Source organism: Hippoglossus hippoglossus, chromosome 10, assembly GCF_009819705.1.
Source record: "Hippoglossus hippoglossus isolate fHipHip1 chromosome 10, fHipHip1.pri, whole genome shotgun sequence".
NCBI classification, from domain to species: Eukaryota; Metazoa; Chordata; class Actinopteri; order Pleuronectiformes; family Pleuronectidae; genus Hippoglossus; species Hippoglossus hippoglossus.
Window position 1 is genome coordinate 23,509,800 of NC_047160.1, and position 23,994 is coordinate 23,533,793.

A 23,994-nucleotide genomic window follows, 5' to 3' on the forward strand; every position below is an offset into this window, starting at 1 on the left:
AAACAACAAAGCACTTGTTAAACTGAACAGTATAACCGGGATGAAATGAAGATTGACTGCAGTGTTGTTACTAAAATATAGCATCTGCATCAATTCAACATGTGAAACACAAAATGTGAAGCATGTATTGTTTACATATGTCTGAAATATCTGAGAATGCACATGTGATAAACATGAAATGTGCCTGTCATATATCTACAGGCCTTTTATGGTTGAAACAGATTATGAGCAGTGAAGGAATCGTAATCTGTATCACATGCTGTCATTCGGCCAAAAGCTCTGGACAAAGCTCGTGAGTGCACCTTGAGTTTGTGTATTGTTAAACTATCTGAATGTGTATTTTCCGCTGTAAGAAACATGTGAAATACAGGATTACAGCTCCTCACTGCCTGTAAGCCGACGTGCTCAGCCCCCGGGAGTCTTCACCTGTTCTTAGGCAGAGCCGCTGCTCCAGTGTGTCTGTGGAGGAGCTGAGGTCAGGTGGAGTAAATCTGCTGCAGACATTCTTAGAGAGTTAATCTCCTTAAAGTGCCGAGGACGGAGACGAGCTTCAGATGTGTCACAGTGACCGGGAAGTCGTCTCCAGACAGGACCACAGTCGGAGTAGAACTTGGAGAGACTCTGATAAGTCACAGGGTCAAGATGATGTGATGCTACTTCTGATACAAGTGTAAACACAAAATGAGACGAGAAGAAAAGACGACGTAAGCACTTTAATAACAAGATTTATTTTTAAAGTAACATAAGGCAGAGGTATTAACACTTATTATTTATTATTGTTATCATCTGCTTTGCGTATCTGCATCTCAGGAACTTACATCTGTTATCTGTAATCTGTTTAAATGCCTTAACTCGCCTGGTTTGTGTGATCAAACATTTCCTAGTTGGTCCCAAATCGTGTAATTTCAATTTAAAGATTGTATCCTGGAAATTTGTGGCTACACTTTGATCTTGCGTTTGAGTTTTACCTACATTTTCATCACCTTATCAGGTAATTTTCTTTTGGCTCAACCAACAAAGTCCGTCCTCAGCAGTGACATTACTTCTTCCTCCGGTGCATGAAGAGCTTCTTCTCAGCTGAAAGTCCCGTCTGCCCCTGTGCAGGTCTAATGAGTGTGATCAGTGAGGGTCGGTGCGCAGAACCACTGACCAAAGTTTCCCCAAACAGGAGGGCCCCTTGTATCCAAGAGCCCGGGGCCCCATCTGCACCCGGGGGGAGAGGACAAGAGTCTTATTGTGCCGAGAGACAGAAGCAAAACGTCCACCTGATCGCTGCTCCACCAATCAGGGTGCACCTCTGGGCTGGACTCAGGTATCCTGTGTCTGCCCTCTGGGGGGGGTCAAAGGTCGGGGAGACAGAGAGCACCTGTTTGAGAGGAGACATGGAAAGTTCGTTTGAGGGGAAATGGTTCTGAAATGTTTCATTCACCACAGAAGATTGTAGATAAAACTACCAAACAGCTTGAATAAACTCTTATTTACATGGTATCAGTGACAATTATCAAATTATCAGTGCTGGGGTGTAATATAGTACATTTATTATGTAGCTGTACTGAAGTAGATTTACTTTTCAAGTACTTTTCACTTTTACTCTACTACAGGTATCAGCAAATACCTGTATTATTAGTGTTTTCACTCACATCATCTGCTGCATTCTTCATTAATACGAGAGTCTGTGTTATGGTTGTAAAATATGCAGTATACACATTTAATGGTGTAAGAAATAGACCATTGCATTAGAGAGTAGGCTTCACTCAGTAAGTATACGTTTACTTTTAATACTCAATGTATATTTAAAAGCAAGTATTTGTTACTCAAGTAATAATACATTGCATTTAAATAGCGCTTTTCAAAGTTCTCAAAGACGCTAAAGAAGGTCAATGTGGTACTTTTACATTAGTACATTTTGTGTATTTTTACTTTTACTTAAGTTAAATGTTTTAGTACCTCATCCACCACTGTCATTATTATTACACTTTGCATATAATCCAATGGAAGTACTGAGTTTTAATTTGGATGTTTAAGTAGATTTTCCATCACACTTTCTACTTGAGTAAATTCCAAATCATGCACTAATACTTGTAGATTATTTTTAAAGCAGTTGGGACTCTGCACCATTTGAATATGTATTTAATAATCAGGTTCCTTTAAATTGAAGCTTAATGAAGTACAGCAGATGAGTAAATGTACTTATACATCAATTCCACCGCTGCCTATTTCCTCTCAGTCTGAACATGTTTCAGTTGATAAATGTTTGTGTTCATCCATTTAAAACATAGAAATAGCAGCAGTTCTCCTCCTCTGGTCCCAGTCCTCCTCTCCCAGCAGGAGGAGCGCTTCCCTCCGGACCGGTCCTCCCTGTGCAGACGCCCGAGCGGCGGCGGCGCGCACCCCCGCCCTCTCCCGTGACGCACGGATGCCGGAGCGGCAGCGACAGGCGCGCTCATCTCGGTGGGACTGGAGACCGGAGACTGGGGGGGGGAAGAAGATCGCCCGGTTCGCGTCCATCGGTGGAGCCTCAGATCTGCGGGGGAACGATGCGCAGACAGAGCCTCTCCGCGGGCAGCGCCACTTGAGAAGCTGCGGTCCTTCATCCACCGGGACACTTTTCTACTCTCGCCCCTTTCCCCCTCTTCTTGATAGGGAACCAGGCGAGAAGCTTCCAGCGCGCACTCGGCTTCATTTAACCCCAGTTTGAAGACAGAGACACTCGGGTTTGTTATCTGTCGTTTGGACACAATGTGGAGGACCGGGATCCTCCTGCTGCTGCCGGGGCTGCTGCTCCTGGCGGCCGGTGAACTCCAGCTGGAGAAGGAGCCGCGGAGACTGCCACCCCCGGGAAAGTTGGATTTCGGTTATGTGCCCGCGGGACTCTACGAGACTCTGGCCCATTACGAGCCCGGGCCGATAGGGATCCTGTTCCACATGGTGCACACGTTCCTGTACGCGGTGCAGCCCAACGCGTTCCCACAAGGTAAGACTCCTCTTCCAGGTACATGGAGTCCCTGAGGGGGGTGTGGGTGTGGGAGAGATGGGATGCAACTGGGAATAAACACTTGTGATTGTGTTGGAACAAAACACTGTGAGGAGAGCGGGTCCTGTTGTGTTAATCCGTGAGAATAACGCATCATCCACATCCACTGTGTTCCGCTTAAATCCGGACGATTCCCTGTCAGATTATATAAAAACCCAGATGACTCCACACGCCCACACACACACACACGAGTCTAATTTGCTTTTCATGAATGATTCTCAACCATCAGACGAGCAGTGTCCTCTCACGGACGTGTGGCCCAATCCGTGCGTCACGCAGCAGCTCCACGCAGCGCGCGCTTTGATTTGCGCGCATCGGAGCTGACAGGAGTGTGGTGTCTGTGCCCGGGGCGCACGTTGTGTCAGGTTAATTACACTTAATGAACCTCTTGCTGACTGCACCGGGTTCTCGGTGACACACACACACACAAGCCACGGTTGTTGTTGTTGTTGTTGTTGTGTGTTTTTGGCCTGAACGAGGGAGTGAAACGTTCGTTGGAGACGCACCGAGCGCGTCAGGACGCACGGTTCCACATTTAACACAATTAGACCTGACTGCTTAAACCAAACACACAAGAGGTGTCTGCGTTTAATCGGGTCGTGGACGCTCAAAACACGCGTCTCCCCCTTCCATGCGTCACGGTCCCAGTGTCCATATACTCCCCTCGGGGACATTTTGCAGATTAACAGCTCCCTGAGTCACCTTGTTAATTGCGTAATCCCATAAACCCCTGTGCCATATGTTGTTGGCCTTTTAGTTTCCAGTTTGTCACCAGCACTTAGGGGCTCACGGTCTAATCCTATGGTACAGACCACTGCTCGACTGTTAGTGCATTCATGGGTGCATCTTCCAAATGATGCAACAGCCAGAATGGAAATCATGCGGAAACTGTCGGGTCGTACACAATAATTCAGCATCTTGTAAACAGTCCTGAACGGCTGTGCATATTCAGTCATTGGAAAAGGCCCAGAGGGATTCGTTCTTATTGTGTTCGGTTCAGAATAATGGCATAAAGAACGTGCATGTGAGGATATTTAGCATCCAGTGATCTGCCAGGTCTGGTTTGCAGCAAACCACTGGGAGTTGCCCAGCATGTTATTCGTGTACCAGAGCGTTACAGGAATTCCCTTGTGCACCGTGCCGTTTGTTGGGAAACATCATTTGTGAGTTACATTAAAATCTACAAGACACGTGAGGAAAAGCATCAGTGAATGGTTTCCACTCCAGTGGTTTTGTGACTGGAGGTGGTGCAGATGTCAGAGTGGAGCTCTGTTGAGACTGGGTGGATGTTCAGCCTGTGGTAAGCCACGGAGTTAACCTCCGTCCAGCAGACAGTTCAAGAATGAATCACAGAATACTCCAGCAAAAAAAAATGCAAAACAAATCTACTACTAATATCTTGTGGTCGGGCTTTAAAGAGACAGTTCATCCAAGAACACAACACAAATGGCAGATGGACTTTCGAGGTCTAGTGAAAAGATCAGTTTGTCTTTCCTGTGCAGAGATCATTATCATTATGATCACCTTTATCTTGTTTTCAATCCATAAACCACAGATATTGAATTTGCAATAATATAAAATAAAACAGCAGCAAATCATCACATCTGAGAGGCTTGAACCAGAAAACCAGCTACAACTTCAATAAATGAGCGATTCATCAATTATATACATTTAATTGATTACTTAAACCTCAAAAACACATACAAAAGTGTCTAACATCTCACTTTGTTGCTCTTTGTTGAACTTTTGCTCCCTCGGAGTGATTTCAGACTCATGTTGCCAAAACAGTTTGGTATAAAACTCTTTTTTATAGCTTTCTAAAGTTTGCTCAGTTCACCCAGAGGTCAATATTGTGAGATAATTTTCAAACTCCTTGACATCATTACCAATATTGGCCTTAAATAAATGCAGCATCAGCTGGATTCCATCCATCCAATCATTATCTATATGACTTATCCTTTGAGGGATGCAGTGGGGGGGGTGGAGTCAGTCGCACTGGGTGGAAGATGGAGTATGACATGGACAGTTAAACCCCCGGGATGGATGACATATAGAGACATGTCCCACCTACGGACAGTTTACAGTCTCAGATTAAGAAAACCTGGATGTGTTTGGACTGTGAGAGGAAGCTGGACTAACCAAAGGAAAAACCCCAGAGAGAACATGGCAACTACACACGTTGTAAATATCAATAACAATAATAATTGTGTTGATGTGCTCAGTTACACTCAACATCTACTGCACATCTGTCGATTCTGGGATCCCTCACTCGTGACTCTCTCGGAGAGTTAAAGGGTTTATTTTTGGTTTCTCCTCACTCCTGTCGAGGGGTTAAGGGCAGAGGATGTTGCACCATGTTAAGCCCCATGAAGCAAAATTGAGATGTGTGAATGTGGCCTTTGCAAACAAAATGTAATTGATTTGAAACAAAGCTGGCAGGGTGGTGCCTCCACCTCCCGCTGGATCGTGAAAGTTAAAAAAAAGCCTCTAAGTGAACCTGAAGTTGCCAAAAAAAGATGTCGCTGGTATTGAAGAGCATCTCTAAACCGCACCTGCAGGAAAGGGCTCATGACAACACATCCAGATTTCAGCCCTTATCTGCTGGTTAAGTGGCTCGAACCCCGAACGACTCGGCTGGACACCCGTTATGTCGCTGTACGATTCGCACCAACGCCCCATCACGTCTCCCTCTGTGCAGTCACTGTGTCAGTTACACGTCCATTGATCTCACACCGTGTGTCCGATGCCGTCGACCGACAAGTTCATCCTCTGTATCAAAGTGTGTGAGCAGCTCGTGGGAGGTGCTATTAGCGATGAAAGTAACAAATGTCTATCGCTGACACCCACACAGAGCCAATGAACAGTGACATATTCTCTCCAACATTTTCTAACGGCTTTTCACTGCAGTGTGGAAGCCCGCAGGAGCAGTTGACGCCCCCCCCCCCCCCCCCCCCCCCCCCCCACCCTCACCCCCTCCATCTCCCTCCCACACACACTCTCTCACCAACACACAAATGTAACATGCCGACACACACACACACACGTCCCCGTGTCCAAGATCATAACCCTTTTAATATGGGAATATGAAACACTGCTGTTTTTATGGAGCTGTTAAAGTAATGGCCTCGTGTCACTCAGACACAGGTGACTGTTACATAAACGTTCACATTCCCTTCGTACGGATACGACAGGACGTTAATGGAGAGCGCGGCGCTGCTGTGCGACATTAGGCACCTGATGTGCGAGAGGAGGCTGCTGGGAAACAGCTGCGAGTTGAAAAGTTTAATGACATTGAAGGGGAAGGAGAAAGTATTTTTCCGTTTTCTCACAACCTGCATCGCCCGACGGAGGCTGAGACTTAATTTGTTGTTGAGGCCTTAATTTGACAGGATATTAATTTATTCCTCCTGCACTTGGCAGAGAGGACAGTTTAAAACGAGGAGGGAGTTGGCTGCTCTGGTGGTTTTGGCTGAACAAGGTTTTTATATAATCCACAACGTACGTGTGGACTGGATTTTCTCAACACATACTGAATCAAATTGTGTGTAGACATTCATGTTCCCCTGAGGTTCAATCATACGAAGTGTTTTGCTCTTGTGCCACCAGAAGATGAAAGTTTTCCTTTATTTTGTGAAATATCCATTCATTGTATATAAAAATGGACGTAGACTCCGGGTCTGGAAAGTGAAGCCAACGAGGAAGTGTCCAAAACCTGTATTCTCTCAGATGATCAGCAGAGGGCGACTGCATTGGTCGTATATATTGTTGAAATGAATTGATCATGATGTTTATTGTGTAGAATTGACCATAAAGCAATGTATGCATTGGGGCGTGGACACCGTGTGATTGGCAGGTAGTACTGTCCAATGGGTGCAGTGTCCTCGAGCTCTGACTCCACCCCCCCGCTCCTGTTACTTATGGTTTTAAAAAACCAACATGGCGCCGAACAAAATGCCAAACATGGCATCACGATGGGTTGACACTTGGATCGGGGCTGACATTGAATTTCTTATTGGCATTCATGGTTTCCAGATGATATATCTTGTGTCTGAAAGGGACTCTAATGAAGCCGGGAGTGTGGAATCTGGAGGTTTTTCTCTGATGCTTGTGTCCAGCTCGACTCACAGGGACTGAGTTAAAAAGTGATGCCGTGTTTTGCTCAAGGACACTTCGGTGGAGAACGTGCCTGTGGGGGGACACACATCAGGAGCCTGTGACCTTCAGCTTCAAGGAAAAACCTCCACTACTCTGCTCAAGCTAATTAACACAAACAGTAAAGTTAACATATTTACGGCCTCCCGGATTCCTTGTTTTTTTCCGTGTCGTATAATTAATCTGGGTGTAAGTCAGCCATCACTTGAGAATAGAGGTGCATTCAGATTCCTCTGCAGATTCCTCTGTATCGTCTCCCGCCTGTGGGTGAGCGCGGCTGGGGAGACGGTGCCAGCCGCTGTCGTGCATCAGATCCCTGTTGGAATCTGTTTCCTCATTAGTGTCTGTGCTCCCTCTTCTCAAGAAACCTTCGCCTAGGTGCAACTCAGGCACCGGAGGACTGGTGAAAATCTGGCATTAATTCAAGGACAGCAACAGTTGCCAAGGAAACCCATCGGCCGGCGAGATTTTGGTTCTTCTCGCTGGTTTATGCATCTTGTGTTTCACTGCACCACTGTGATCTGAGGCGAAATATCACTGCGCAATCTGCAAGATGGAAACATGCAGGTCAGGTTATATGATCCCACCTCATGTTTGTTATTTAACACCCATCAAAAGATGTTTTTTCCTGTCTGAGGCGGCGTCATAAAGGACACGGAGACATGAAAGAAACCCGAGGAGAACATATCAAAAGATTTCTAACCAAGGACAAGGCAGAGATCCAAGCGCTTTGTGAAGTGCATCAGAGATTTAATGGAATTATAAAGCAGCAGACATTTTGTATTTTTGTCACTTTCATCCTCTGAAGAGGAAACAGTGACAGCACAGATCCTCTTAAGGTTAAATTCTGATGAAGCTCAACTACACACAAGAATAAGGGTCCAACTTTGCTTTGTTCTCGTGCTTTGGAATTTAGTTTTGATGTATGAGGTTGTTAGGATGCATTAAGATGTTGAGGAGTTGGGAGGTTTGCAAGAGACATGATGAAAGAGGAGGTTAGAATGGATTTACAGGAGTAAGGGAAGCAGGATTGTGTGATGGGGAAGTGAAGCAGCTCCAGTGACCCACTGTGACCCAACAGGTCAGACGGGGGTTGTTCTGTGTGGCTTCCAGGTGTCAATCTGTAACTGCCTCCACTGAGGAGATTGTGTTTGTTTGTGTGCAGAATTACGTGAAAACCACCGGAGCGATTAGCATGAAGCTCGTTGGGATGGTTCACGAAAGAATACATAAAATTTGGTGGAATTTGTGTGGTCTCTTTCTCTAATATTGTGAGATTTGGTGTTTTTCTACATATTCGTTGATTTGTCAGAGAATAATTCATGGATCTTGAAATCGATATCTAGGATAACTCGGTGTCGATCCAACAAAAAATCCAGATCTAGTGAATTTAAATGTGGTTTCATAAAGAGACTGTTGATCAATAGAAAACCGAGGCTGACAACAGCAAACCTGGAGTTAAAAACTTGCCTATATGGCACTTATATTTATATAATATGAATAGTTGATCGCTTTCAAGCTGCAGCTTTGATTTAAAATCATAAAAGTAAACGTTCTCTAACCGGAAGGTCGCCGCTCGAGCCCCTCGACTACGAGCACCTGCTGTGCTGAGGCGTCCTTGAGCAACAACCTGAGCGTCCGTCTGTCGCCGCTGACCCTTTGTTTAACAGGAAGTCAGGGACAAACACTTTAGGTCTGAGTCTGGGAAGAAAAACATGGAAATTAAGTCATGAGTCATTATATTTTATTATTCATCATTTTTCCAGCCAGTTGCAAACATTCTCCTAATTAGGGATTTCTTCAGCAGTGGGCTCGTCTGCAGAGATTATCATTAGATGCTCGGCCTTAAAATCTGCAATCATAACGTCTCAGATCTGAATCATGTCTCAAAAAAACATGTGGATCCACCAACGACTTGAAGAAACGAAGGTTCCATGTCCTATTTTGATATTTTCGTCAACACCCATGTTTTATTACATCACAGCACAGATCAAGTTAGTGCAGACGTGTTTTAATCAGACTGTGACACCTGGATCAAGCTCATTTTATTTTGAAATCCTAGACTTTATGTAACGATGGACAACTCATCCTCAGTTGTACAAAAATGTAAGTAAATGACGTCATTTGAATACACACATTCATTTGACGTGTACTTTGACTCTACTGTTTGGCCCATGACTCATATAAATATAAAAAAACAGCAGTGAATATCAAAATACTGGTGATCCACAGCTCGTATCAAATCTCAGTTCCTCCCTGTGCATGTGTGGCTGTGTGGGAGATTCCCTGCTGGTGCGGTGGGAGCTCAGATGCTCGGGGTGTGTGAGGGTTAAAGGGTCACAGTGACTTCAGCTGCACATACAGAGCCACGGACTTCGAGCAGTTTGTGGGACGGGGGTGTCGCAGATGGCAGTGGCAGCTCAGTGGCAGCTCAGTGGCAGCTCAGTGGCACATTCAGACAGACAAAGGCCACCCGGCGCAAAAACACCCGGGACAAAAATGACACTGAAACTGTGTCAGCTCTTTATTTAAACAATTCGGAAAAGTTATCTGACTGCGGCTGACTGTGGATAAGCAGCAGTAGAATAGATGGATGACTGAATAGACGGATGATGGTGGTAACAGCCAGCTCACAATCCTCTGTTCCACTAGTTACTTAATATCTGCTCTCATTCAGCTTTTCGTTCTTCAGTCTTTCTGAAAAAGCAAAACATGCTCCGGGGGTTTATCGTCCGTAACCAAGTAGTTACTGCAGCACCTCAGCACTTTTACAAGAACTGAAACTATGATGATTTTTAGTTTTAAAAAATAATTCACTTGTTGTTACACAAGCTACAACTCCTGTATCAGATTTACTAAAGACTAGAAGAAAATCATTTGGTCCAACACTCATTTTTAATCTAAAATCTTCAACTGATTAGAAGTAAATTATTTTATTTGAACACTTCTTCATTATGAAGTCCTCCGTGTCCTGCTGTCGTTATAGACAAGTCTGATGTCCAGGTTATGTTCCAGGACAGAATTTTTTGGGACGAGTAATGACGATTGTTTTTTCCTACGAAACCCAGAAGTTCTTGTTTCACTTCCTCTCTCCGTCCGTCCTGTTGATGTGTGGAAGTTGAACAGTAAAATTAGCTGCGACCCTGCTACAAGCTTTACGCTTCAACGTGCTCTGACATCGCTGTGATGGCTCTGTGGCGATTGCTGAACCAGAATCAACACTTTGGCTGAATGACCCTGAGACTCTCTGGATCTCTCTGCTGCTTCGCGCCTGCTTTACCCACAGAGTTGTCTCGTTGACACGAAAGAGGAAGCAGCACTTTGTGTTATCTGTGTGTTTAGTCTTTGTTCTGTCTGATTTCTAATTAGTGCTTCTCATTGTCATCAATCTGAACCACGCTGGTCCGAGCACCACCTGCTATGCTTAATAAATGAAGTAGCAGCTGTGCTTGGTAATATTAAAACACTGCCGATGTATATTTCATACTTCTGTTCCTGTCTTCAGGCAGATTCAAATATGGCCAGAATTATGAGTAATATTCAGCGGCTTATTAATTATCAAATCCTGAGAAACGTTTGTTCCATTTTCGTTTTTGTGCATTATGTTACAAATATTTGTTAAAAAGCAGTTTAGAGAACACGTAGCCAATGTTTCTCGTTTCTTACACACACAGAAAAACAGGGATCATGTTGTTTGTCAGTGGGATTAGAAATCTGCCCCGAGGCCCAACGGCACAAACAAGTCAGAGTGTGAGAGATGCATTCATCTCCTCCATATTTTAAACTTTACCGAAACTTCCATCTGTTATAAACAACCTCAAACAGGATGGTGAGAAGATTCATCGACTGGACTCCTACGATCATGTAATCTAATTATATAACCATGTAAACAAAGAGGTGTGGTAACGATCTTTACTAGGTCTCATGTTCTGTCCAAATAAATGACGTTGATTCACATAACAGGAAGCAGTCGTCGAACCGTAATTTTGCATCTCTGCCATATTCCCTGGCCCCGTCGTACGGTGGCATCTGCACAGCAGAGAGTGATGTACACGGCTCCTCTGCAGTGCTTCTGTGCTGCTGTCCGGTTCAGTCATGTCACGGCTCTGACAGTGATGGCCCTGGGATCTGGGACGCTTCAGGACACGGCCTCAGCCTCAGTGGCCCGCGGCGAAATGCCAGCTGATCGCCAGGGGCGACGTGTCACCGCAGCAGAGTTTAGGTTTTCATCAGGTGTTGAAGAGGCAATCGAGTGAATACGCACACATATGATATTATACAGCAAGTTTTTATCTTTCATAGAGACATAGAGAAACTATCTTTGTAAAAAATTGATTGGATGTGTTTTGTTGTCCCATCTGCTAACATGGAGGAGGTGGGGTTCATGACCTTTCCTGCAGCCAGCCACCTGGGGGCGATGGTTGTTTTTTTACTTTGTGTCGTCACATCGGTTATTTACTCACAGAGGAACATAAATCGTCCAATTACCATCTGAATTATTCAGACTTGCTGTTCTCAATCTGTGACACTGCGTCGCATCTTGTTCTCACTTGTGAAAAGACGAGACAAACACGCTTTTAATTTCTGTCCATTAGGGTCAAAGTTACAAACGTGGTAACGCTCTCATCGCTCACGACTCGTTTTACATTTAAGCTGCCGCCGCCACCCCGGCTTTGTGAGAGAAGATTAAGCTGCATAATAAGAACACAAAAAGTAATATTGTACTGCACTTTAATTCCTCGCCTGCTGCTCCTGTCCCGTGAATAGATAATCAAAATAGCCTCCAGCTACGTGTTGTTACTCTTGAAATGGATCCACAAATCTGGGATTAGTCTTTGTGGAGGCTCAGGCAGACAGACGAGGGGCTGTAAATGAAAACCGCTTCAACCTGAAGTAATTATTATGCCATTTAGAAAATGTGACAAACAGTTACAACATGAAAACCAGCTGAAGGTTAATGAGACGACAGCATGAAGCTACGAGAGCGTGAGCAGGACCAGTCGTGTGAGAGGAGTGGGTTTCCACGCTTTAAGAAATCGATACGATGAAGGAGCTTAACTTTATACGAGCTAATTAGAAAGTACAGACGTAAAACTCAAGGTGTTTATTATTGTCTTCAGCTCGGCTCCAAACTATAAAACTTTAACCTTTAACTGAGGCAAGTGTATTTATTATTTCATCTTACTATTAGATATTAATGAACCTTTGTCTATGACTAATGTGAATATGCCGAATCTCTTTCGATTTTGGGTTTGACCGATCATGTTTGATTTAGTTGCCGACATGTAAACAGATCTGCTTGGAGAACAAGAGGTGGAACATATTGACTTGAATTCATCGGCTATTCATTAGAATTTATTGATCTTGTGTAAATCTGGCACATTTTTGGGGACTGATATCTTTGAGTGTGTAATTTAGTGCAGATGCAAATGAAAATCTGGATCTAATAGATTTAAACACAGATAAGAGGTATATTTAGGGATTTATCTTCATCAGGCAACAGTAGAGGGCGGACACAAGAGAGAACAACATTATGAAACCAGGACGTTGCAGTTCCTGGTCAGGTGACCGTGTTCCCAAAACATAATATCTAACGCGTAAAGTGAACCTCAAGCACCAAAGGCTACTGCATCAGTTTGGAATCTCATTGACTCAATTATTTCAAGGTTGTCCAAAAAACATTGTTCACTTCATCCTGATTTTGTCAACACTACCACTGTTCTCTTCTCTTCTCTGTACCCGGTACGTGCGAGAGAAAAAAGCAGTTTGCCTTCAAAAGGAGAATCCCCAGGGCCGGTTGTCATCCAGACTCACAGCCCCCCCGCTGCTGCCGCTGCATCTGCACTTAAATAACCTACAAAAAAAGCTCTTTGTGTATTAATTCTGTCAGAACAGTAGTTACGAGGTGTTTGGTTACTTTGGCAAAGTCCCTGAAAGTACTTGTGCTTCAAAGAAGTGCTTTTATAATCAGAGTTGGGTCTTTCACCGATGCACCTTTTGTTTTGAGTTCTTCTAAGACAATTCAAACTGTTGAATTCATGACTCACTGCATCGCAATGAGCTGCCTGACACCCTTTGAAAAGAGGAAAGCCATTCACTCAGCCATTGAGTCTCTTTGTCGAAACGTGTTTGTACAGTATAAAGGGGAAGAAGTAGATCAATCGACCCAACTGACAGCTCCTCGATTCCGGGAGGGAAGAGATGCATCTCATTTGGAACGCGCGCTTCACCAGGGCCTGGCACATTAGCAGAGTAAGTGAGGGGAGATAAGAGCTATGGCATTAAGATAAGTTTGAGACATTTCAAGGTAATATTATAATGCCACCATCAGCTTAAGCTCCCAGCTATCTGACAGAGAGCAGTAGAGAAATACGGCAGAGGCGGACGCAGCGAAAGCACAAGTGGAGAAGAAAATCGAAAGATCACGGGAGCAAGAAAGGCTGAGAAGATATCGGCTTATTTAAAGAAAGGGGAGAACTGGGAGAAGCAATAAATGGAGGGAGTGTTTTTTGGAGAAAGAGCTGTCACTTCCCCGGGTGCTGCTAAAGCCGCGTCTCATTCGGGGACGTCATATTTGGGTCAGGCCTGGGTAGCCAAGCAGGAAGAGGCCGAGGCGAGCGGCTCAGCCCCGCTGAATGGATGGCAACTCATGCATTCTCTGTCTCTTTGTTCCGCTTCATTGGCGGCCGCAGTGGTGCCCGCTGCAAGTCGACTCTGGGGGCATGGTGAGTTTTTAATTGCAGATGTGTGGCATGGGGGGGTCAACCTGCCAACACCGGAGAGGAGGACTCCGAACGGCCGTCCTCGCCAACGTGGCATTTGGCCCCGCTGCCGCTCGTCACACCACTTGACAAGGTCCTTGTAGCTGTCGCTCAGCAGCGCACTGACAGCTCCCTTGAATGGGATGTGTCACGGGTCGGGAATGTGGCCGTGTCACAACTCTGGAGAGGAGTTTCAGGATGTGTAATGAAGCCTGCAATGACAGGCAGTGGGTCAACTGTGTACAACAAAGGGAAGTAGCGTTGACCCTTTGGGGTTAAGGTGGTGGGTGGGTGTTCCGGTCATTTTGCGGATGTTTTCCTTTTCCCCCTGGTGAAATAATACAAGAATAGAAATATCTCAGGATGAAAAAGAAGAACTTTTCACGTAGACAGACAAAGACATCGGCTTGGAAGGAAGGCGAGATATGTCAAAGTCCAAAAAGGATCTGGGCCCAATTTTTGGGACTTTTTCTGGAGTTAATTAGTGAAAACAGCTTTCCTGAGGAAATTCTTCTCCACAATCAATCAATCAATCAATCAATCAATCAAATTGTATTCCTATAGCCCATATTCACAAATCACAATCTGTCTCATAGGGCTTAACAAGGTACGACGTCCTCTGTCCTACAAGAGCAAAACTACCAAAATACCCGATAACAGCTGTGTGTACATCACCAAAACAACAGTATTTACAACATTGATTAGTAGAAACTAACATAATAGAAAAGTGTGTCAATGTTTAAAGTATTTAAACATAAGAAAATATTAGTTATTGTCAGTAATAGTATCTGAGGAGACATATTGTATATCAAGCAGTCTTGTTGTAATCATAGTCCTCGATCTACCACCACGATCAGGATCCACCATCTCACTCTGTGGCCTCCTTTCCTTTCTGTCATTGTCACCTGTGCAGCTCGGCCTCAGCCTTGATTAGCCGACGGTAATCTGGGATGTTGTTGGCCTGGGTCAGACTGCAGAGACAATCCGCTTGGTTGTCTAGTGGTCAGCTTGCCAAAGAGACTCCACAGCAGACCGACTGTCCTTTTGTCCCTGGACCGTCAATTACCTACTTAGCCCGTAAGGTCAGAATAAAGAGGCCTGTGGACAGAAGATCCCAAAACCTGCTATTATGAAACCAGCTCTCTTCAAACTTCTGGACAATTGTTGGTCTGTAGCTTTCTGAAGTTGTAGAATACCACAGATTTTTTTATTTCTGTAAATGTTCTTATTATTTTCATCTTGGTACAACGTCAAATGGGGTTTGCTGACGTGTAATTTAGAAATCCTGTCATTCTGTCTTGTGGCTCTCACCATGTTGTGAGAAAATACAAGGTTTAGAGCATTAGAAATGACTACGTTGGTCGACCTCATCTAAAGATAGTCTGGATATGTGGCCCGACCCAAAGCAATACTCTCTCCATCATATCCTCCTACGCTGCACCGCTCTGCATCGCTGATCCCCAAGAGCGTCTCTTTGTTGTCTCGTCGAAATAAATCATACAAATGAGGATAAGATGAACATTTTCAAACATCCACCTCGAAGGTATTTGTGGTGTTTCACTGAGTTTTACATCCATAAAGAGACAGAAGCTTGTTTCATCTCCAGGCAGCGCGCAAAACGAGGGTGTGAGTGTCAGATCGGCCGCCTGGGAAAGTCACAGGAATTGTTGGTGCAAGATGTGTTCATTTAAATGTAGTTTATAACTCTTAGAGATAAACTACAGCAGGTTAGACACTTTGCATACAGAGGAGTGTGTCAGCATGTGATTGGAAAAACGTCCCTGGGACACATTTTGTCGTTTTTTAATATTTAACAAAAAACTTCTCCTTGAAATACGTCGGCACAGTGTTGCCTGAAGCCTCAAACAAATATAAACTAGAATGGCACTCAATGCTCCTCAGTCCCCTTAAATTCAATCAGGTCTCATAGCAAAGCCAACAAAACAACACCCTGTGTGGTATTTATGGATCCGCACCAAATCCTTCATGTTCCTTTGGACAAAGCTGCAAAACTATTTAAGAAAATACGATAAACTGTTGATTCCCAACTGATTTCACATGATCTCAGCTACACATTGGTGGCAGTTACAGGTTTGTAGCAGTAAAGTGGCTAGAAACCTTATTTCCCTTCGCACCAGGAGCTAACTCAGAGAAATCAATCCCCCAAATGAGCCTGATTTTATCTGTTATTCACTGGGAAATCTAATATTTAAGAGGTTCTTTCTCGGCTCGTGTTCCATCTTTCCACCAATTTTCATGGGGTGTTTTATTATGAATACTACTACACTGCTATTCAAGTATAACAAACATACAATACAGCACCAACTTGCATGTCGAGGACAGTGTGTATTACAGACAGACAGAGTATTGTTGTGCATATCTCTGTAGTCACATCACTTGAGTTCATGTTTATTATTCAGAGCCCGGCAGGATTCATATCGTCATTCCTCTAAACCCGTGGATGAGATTGCAGCAAGTCCCTGCGCAATATAACATGCTTTATTAGTGTCTGTTGCCATGTCGCCTAGATTTATTTTTATCTCTGTGTGTGTGTCTGTGTGTGTGTGAGAGAGAGAGTGTGTGTTTGTGCTTCTACTGTCGTGCATCTCTAACCATCGGTGTGATTTCCACTGGAGGGGCGGCTGTCAAGTTTATTAAAATAGTAAATGTGCATTGCACTGGATCGTATTTACAGTCGGATGTATCGGTGCATGTGAGCTGATCCGAGCAGATTAGAGATGTGTGGACGCTTCTTTTCTGTATGAGCACGTCTCACCCATGGATTCATCCGACCGCTGTGTGAAAACAGAATTAAGTGGAGTGTGCAGGGACTCCAGCTGTTTACATGCAAGGCCACGGTGAAGTGCTCTCCCCACACACACCCACACGTGTACGTTTACTGTGTCTACACACATGGAACGTCTCTTAACAGGAGGAGGAAACAGCAGAAATATTCCTTTCTGAATTGAAATGTGAGGGATAACTTTGTCACGGCTTGTTAAGTCGTCTCTACGTGAACTTACACCGTGTGTATTAGTTACACCAGCACTGATGACAAAGAAGGAGGCGCTCTCCCTCTCTAAACCGCTCAGTTTCTGCATGTGTCAGTGGTGAGAGCGTTGTTACTCAGGGATCACGGTGAGAAAGATTAGCAGTTTTAAATTAAATGTCTGTCCATGCCCCTTGTAGGTTTGAGAGAGAGAGAGAGAGAGAGAGAGAGAGAGAGAGAGAGAGAGAGAGAGAGAGAGAGAGAGAGAGAGAGAGAGAGAGAGAGAGAGAGTGTGTGTGTGTGTGTGTTCTCCTCCCTTCCCTCAGTTGTGTTAAAAGCCCATTCTCCCTCCATAGTAACGATTCTATGGTAACAGAGTGTTTACCTTGTGCGGAGGTGTTTTTACACCGAGCTCATGGGAAGTCAGCTGTGATACAATCAGCCCCCGGCACACACGCACACACACAACCATTTCAGTTAAATGCCAAGTCCGTGGTGTGCTAACATTCACTGGAAGACAGCTGCCAAATTAGGATTTGATGGAACTATAATAATTAGCATAGTGTTTCAGGCATCACCATAATTTCTGTTATGATAATATACGGTAGTTATTGTTAGGTCGTGCTAGTAGTTGCAGTTAACTTTAATTTTTTAGGTTGGTTCCTTCATCACCACATGAAAATCTAAGGATGAATATTGTCACAATCGCGTAATGGATGTGAAACAGTTCAGTATCTTAATGGGGGAAAAGCACAACTCTTGCTGAAGACACTGGGAACAGACATGTGTGAAGAGACAGATCCAGCTTCAACACACATGTTGACTTAACACGTGTTAACACAGGAGCGGCTAAAACTGATGCTCACTGCGAAAATGATATATAATCAGATTTCCCGGTTTATCTTCATCTTTGTGAAGCAAAGCAAACACCAACCAGGCACTGGCCCAATATTTTCTCTCCCTATACTCAGCTCTGGGTATTTGCCCACTTTCACCCTCTGTCAATCAAATACCAGTGCTGTCTTCTCTCAAACTTAAAATGTAATGTGATTGGAATCACTATTTATTGTGTATGTGGACAGAATCTGCAGAATCCTACTTCAATGTTCATAGAGTAAAGGTTAAATATCTTGAAATCACCGAAGCCATGACTTGAAAATTCCTAAAATGTCATTATTCCGCACAGCAACAAGGATTAAACAGCCCTCAGATGTGTTTAGCTCCTGGTGTTACTCGACATTCACAGCGTGTGATCACAGAGCTGAGGCCCAGTGACGCCTCCTGGAGGCACCTGGAGGCGTCCTGGGTACCAACACGCCTTGACTGCAAGACATGTCACCACGTGTGCAAATCAAATCAAATGTACTTGATTGTCCCCATGGGGAAATAACACAAACAACAGTACACAAGGATGTATATGCAGAATAACAGTGAGTTGAATATTGCACCTGCCCTGAAAACACTCAAAGGAGTTAAAGATGTAAAACCTAAAAACCAGAGAATAAAATGTGCCAGACACAGTGTAAAGGTTGTTGAGATACACGGTCGAATCAACATGTTTCCTTATTGAGTAGAGTGATAGAAGTTGGGATGAATGAAAGCTTGACACTTATCGTCTCTGTAACATCGTCCTGAAGGTAACAGGTCAAAGTCAGAGGACAGGAGGTGTGACGGGTCTTTAAGGATCCAGTGAGTTAGTGTTACAAACAGTTCTTGGCTTAATTTCTCTACTTGTTTGGTTTGACTTTCCTTCTGTGCTGCGCTTTTCTTTAACGATTGTTTTTATTCCAAACGAACGTGTTAACAAACGCTCAGTTTGGGTCTGACCTCGGCAGCAGAGCCTCCTTTTTGTCTTTGGAAAATTGAAAATGACACGTCTGAAAAATGACTAGTCTGTAGTTCTGCTAAAATCAACAGTTTGTCCATTGTATGCGGAGCAGCAGCACTTTTGTGAGGCACCTGAATTAATTGCCTCTTACCTGAGGGGACCTGCAGAGCTGGGTGGTAACCAGAGGTGACCCCCCCTCTCACATTCGATCTCCAGTTAACACAATAACATCCATTACAGCTGCTTTAAACTGAAAACTGCATTTATATGTAAATCCTGCGAGTTATTACACAGGAGTGTGAAGGATGAGGGCAGGAGCAAACATCCTGTTTATGTCACCTCAGCGACAGAAAAACGCCAAGAAGACTCTCCTGTCTGCATTAGTGTTACAACCCCTTGCTGAATTTAATTCTCTACACAAAGCTCTCTCCGCTTCGGTGCGAGTGTCCTCAGATAACTTTGTCAGGGAGAATCCACGTCGTCTGCTACACCGCCCCTGTGTTCAGTAAAAAAAAGAGAAAGCATCCCTGACTGGTTCTGTTTTGTTGCACCACTGCGTCGTGGTGGTGTGGAAGCGGATCTCGTGGCCGGGCTTATTTATTTATATATGTTTTAATAAGCCTGTGAGCAGCGGGTGTTGTCGCAGGCGGCTGCCGGGGCTTAGGAAGGGCAGAAGCAGAGTTGTGTTGATTTGGCTGCTGGTGCAAGTTGATTAGAATTTAATTCTCCGTGCTGCAGTTCACTCAGGTTTGGCCACGCTGCCGTCAGTAAACCACGACATCAACGTTATCCCTCACCTGTCCATCCCTCCTCCACATTCATCCATCATGCATCCATCCATCAATTCATCCTTCTACTGCTCTCTTAGTATTCACATTCTTTCCCAGGATTCCTGTTTTTTATTCATCCATCTGTCTCCGCCTGTTCCACATCTTTGTTTTTTCCTGCTTCAGCGATCCTCCCTTCTGTCTTAAGCTCTTTTACACCTCCTGATTTTCAATTTCACTCGTTTAGTTGCTTGAATAAATGAAAATTGGCTCCTTTTCTTCAACTCCAGCAGCATTAACGTGTTTCTAGTAGCAGACGGTGCATGTCTGTGACGATCTGCTCCAATCACAGTCCAGTTCCTGCAGTGCACCTGCTGCATGTTGTAACTACGCTCACTACAAAGCATAAACGACTCCAACCTGCATTCAACAGCAATACAGAGTTAAGTGTCCAGAGCTGTGTCAGCTGTTAGTAGGTGCACATGTCAATTAATGATAGAAATGACTGTAAAGAAAAACATGTCCGAGGTTAGTTAGGAAAAATGTCGCTGTTGAATAGTTTGTCCATGGATAAATGGACGGATAGATAAATAGATAGATAGATAGATAGATAGATAGATAGATAGATAGATGTACTTTATTGATCCCAAAGTAGATCATTGTGTTACAGCAGCAGGTCAAGGGCATTGCACAGGTAGCAATAAAACCGATGGGAAGAATTAAAACAGCTCAAAATAGATATAATATAATAGAACAACGAATAAGCCTATAAACAAGAGAAAAAACACAAGAGATGTGAAGTTGCAGTAGTTGTTTGCATTTAAAGACAATGTAATGAGGTTAGGTAGGAATGGGACATACTAAAATACAATGTGAGTATAAGATGTGAAAAACATGTTTATGTTGCATATAGGATTTAAATATAGCTTCTAAAACTGTCAAAAATCTATTATAACTTAAACGTCTACAGTATAAAATCATATTGTGTGTGTTGTGTTGTGTGGTGTTGTCAACATTAGAGAGACAATGACACAGTTTCTCTATTTATCTTTTCAATTCTGCAAGTGCTTTCATTCAAACAGATCTTTCAAGTGCAGCAGTAGACAAAAGTTTTTATTTTCTGGTTCCCAACATTACAAGCGAAGAATAATAAGAGCCTGAGTGTCAAAGTCGAACCATCTTCAATAAAAGGTGAAGACGAGACACGAGTTTTTGTAAAAGACTAAACCAGAGATTCAATACAATTATATTTTATTTTCAGTACGTCAACACTCCCCTGCTCGTCTCGTCCCACCAGGAGCTTCATTGTTAACAAGACCTGTGGTTTTTTTCATGACATTTATTTGAGAAGAAAAAGCTGAGTCTCCCACAGGGACGAGGTTATTGGCTTTTCATAGAGCGTATGTTACGTGATATTCCTGAATGGTTGAAGCTGTTAGAGGCTCGGCGCAGCGTTTACAAAGGTCAGACATCTCAACAGCTCTGCCTCGGTAACAACCACAGGACGTCCTCTGGGTTACACTGACCGTCTCATTATAGAACCATCACTGTAAGAACCATTGTCAGGGGGTGAGGGGGGGGGATCCTGACTGAGCTGAGCTGGGGAGGATTCAATCCAATAATAAAAAGATTCAGAAACACAAGTATCACTGAAGAGGAGCAGGAACACTGACATCTACGTGACCTTATACAACCTCTTTTCTCTCTCTACCTTCATTAAATCTGGAATAAAAGAAACTCTCACTCTGCGTTTAATCTAAACTTAGATTATAAACTGACAAATTCATATATCCACACAACTGGGAACATAACTGAGCCTCCTCCTCCTCAAAGCCAAATGTGCTACTGTAATAAATACTACATGCTTCATTAAGTGTTCCACCCTGGTGAGGAAAAAAGTTCTGAAAGTGTTCAGCACCGTGACAAGTTTGTTCTCCCCTGTTGTTCCGATGCTGAGCAGCAGAACCAACAAAGAGCTGCAGGATTCCTCAGGGCGAGAGAAACCTCTCCTGTGAAACTGAAGAAACTCATCTCGCCTCTTTATCTTGAGCTCCATGCAAAGCTTCATTGAATCTGCTGTAAAGTCTCGATGCCGAGAAGCTACGGAACCCGTCTGCTGCTGTATTTACATTTACATAGATATATCTCCACATGTACATTTACATTTCTATTTTGAATCTGCATTTTGCTGAAAGCGCAGTTCCTAATCCACACACCTACACAGTTAGTGCAGACTTCTGAAAGGTGGACAAACAGACCACAGGTCAGTGTTCAGGTGTCAGAGGCCGCAGCGTCCTGACGGATACGTTCATGTTCAAGCAGACAAGACGGACAGGAGAGAGTTAAACGTGGGTGGAAACTCTCCCATCAAGTGAGCTTTTCGCTCATGGAGAGGGATTAAATGCCTCTCACTGGAAAACGGAGGTTGGATTCAATCCAGCCCTCCCTCCTCTCCGCTTTTCTCTCTTTCACCTCTCCTATTTTTCTCCTCACTCATCCTCTCTTTGTTCTTCCTCTCTCCTCCGTCTCTCTTTCATCCCATCCGTCCTCTCACTGCTTCCTTTATTTCCTGATGCATCCTCTCTTGGCTGATGTCCCAAACATCTATTCATTTATTAGCCTCAGCTTTCACCGCTGCCGCTCCAGGCGACGTGGTTAATGTAAAACTCATTTGCACCGACTAACAGGTTCCAGAGAAATCGTTCATGCCGCTGGGATTTCACTGAATTCTGTCAACCAGACCTTAGCTGGGTTTTTAGAAGTGTCAGGACTTGATGATTGAACCTGGAGTCGACATGTGAACCCCAGAATCCAGTCTTTACTCCAGCCTGCTTCCTGTAACGTTTCACTGTGCTGTGTGAACATCACTCTGGTTTCTACCAGGTGAAGATAAATCATTTTTCGATCTCTATGAGCTGCAGGTCGAGTCTATAACTTCGAAAGATGCAGAGATATTTGAACTAAGCATGATGTAATTTTCTGACATTATTGTGGTCTATTATTTAAAGAGTTGACCTTGACCCTTGACCTTTTTAAGATGACTACACATTATCAAAACAGGTGCTAATTGATTTTCTATCGATTGACTAATTGCTGCAGTTGTAATCTTCGTTAATCCTCTGTCTCTCAGTGAGAGCAGCACAGAACTGAACCATCTCTTCTCATGTTTTAAAATATCCCCCCACCCCTGAGGCCTGGTGCATGATAGTGCACTTCTTGTTTACCTCGGTTACAGTTTGCATCCTGTGGGGAAAAGGGGACTTTGAACACACCTTCACCACAAGGTCAGGAGCTTCTTAGAAACACACAAAGCTTCACTACAACAAGAGAAGATGATAGCTGAGCTCGGTGCTTTTTATTTTTCTCCCTAGAGGCCGGATTGTTTTACAACACAACCAGCGACACACAATAGTTGCTGCCGTCAGCCGTGTGAGGGCGGAGGGACTAACATGGGAGCTGGAAACAAACAGCACATTTACAGGCTGACCTACAACAGCCCTGTTCTTACTGAACACGGTGGGAACAGTGGATCACAGACTTCAGCTCTGACACTCAGTAGAGCCCATGCAGTCCCCTTAAATGTCACATCAAATATGTCATGTTCATTGGGATATAGTTCTAAAAGTGAAGACACATATCTAGAGCGGCAAAGAAGTGATTTCTGGTAGTGGAGCGACTTTGGTAACTGCATTCAAACCACAACGTGATCATTTCAACAAAGACAGCGAGAAGGATAACCGACAGACTTGTCAAGTTCCTGTTCTGGACCATCAACCCCTGACAAGCGAACAAACCAGCAAACAACCTCAAATTCAGTCAAGCTGCACCAAGTTACAGGCACTCGTAGATATAAGTCCTCTAAATATGCCTTGATATTTTCATGAAGATCCATGAATTATTCCAGAGGAAATTGGTGAAAATGTCAAGAACACCCTGTCTCACAATGTTAAAGAAACTTCCTGGATCTGTTTCTTTGCCCATATTCAGTTGTTTTTGCGTAATCCTGCTGACAAACAAACAAACAAACAACAAACAAATGTAAACTCCTTTGCAGAGGCGACTGTCAGACTTGTCTTTAGCGAGCACAGTAAGTAACTCCAGTTCTAGTTGTGCTTCCACCACATGTGGTTTTACTAAAGTGCGGATGCAGGACTTGATAATCCTGCATCAATAAATGTTTCAATAAAAAGGCAATTAGACGTGATCGCGCCTAACGAGGAGCTCTTCTGTTTCCTCACATCGGCTGATGTCTGACCCTGGAGCTGCCTCATGTTAACACACATCTCATGCTTTGGATTATAGGCAAGAATCATTAGTCTGTTTTGTGATGAATCAAACATCTCTTCTGTGGGATGTGTTCTTCCCTCAGTGAAGAAACGCTGCTGCTGCAGAAGAAAGAAACAAAAAAACCCAGAGAGTGTTTTCACATCTTATTTTTGGAAACCTCTCGCCTGTGAGAAGAC

The 23,994-nt window shown here is 43.9% G+C and overlaps 1 protein-coding gene across 16 annotated transcripts in view; it reads left to right on the forward strand.

The window, feature by feature from the left end:
- Nucleotides 1-2,352: 2,352 nt before the first annotated feature.
- The window catches only part of prom1a (prominin 1a), a 65,674-nt gene continuing 44,032 nt past the window's right edge, over nucleotides 2,353-23,994 (forward strand). For 10 of the 16 annotated variants that reach the window (XR_004615175.1, XR_004615176.1, XR_004615172.1 and 7 more), the window contains exon 1: nucleotides 2,740-2,974. Coding sequence is in view for 8 of the 16 variants with exons in the window: in XM_034597981.1 (XP_034453872.1) it covers nucleotides 2,740-2,974 (235 nt within the window). In the remaining 8 variants the exon portion in view is untranslated. Of the gene's footprint in view, nucleotides 2,975-23,994 lie in introns of all 16 variants that reach the window. The other 6 variants (XR_004615173.1, XR_004615174.1, XM_034597985.1 and 3 more) reach the window with 4 other exon arrangements.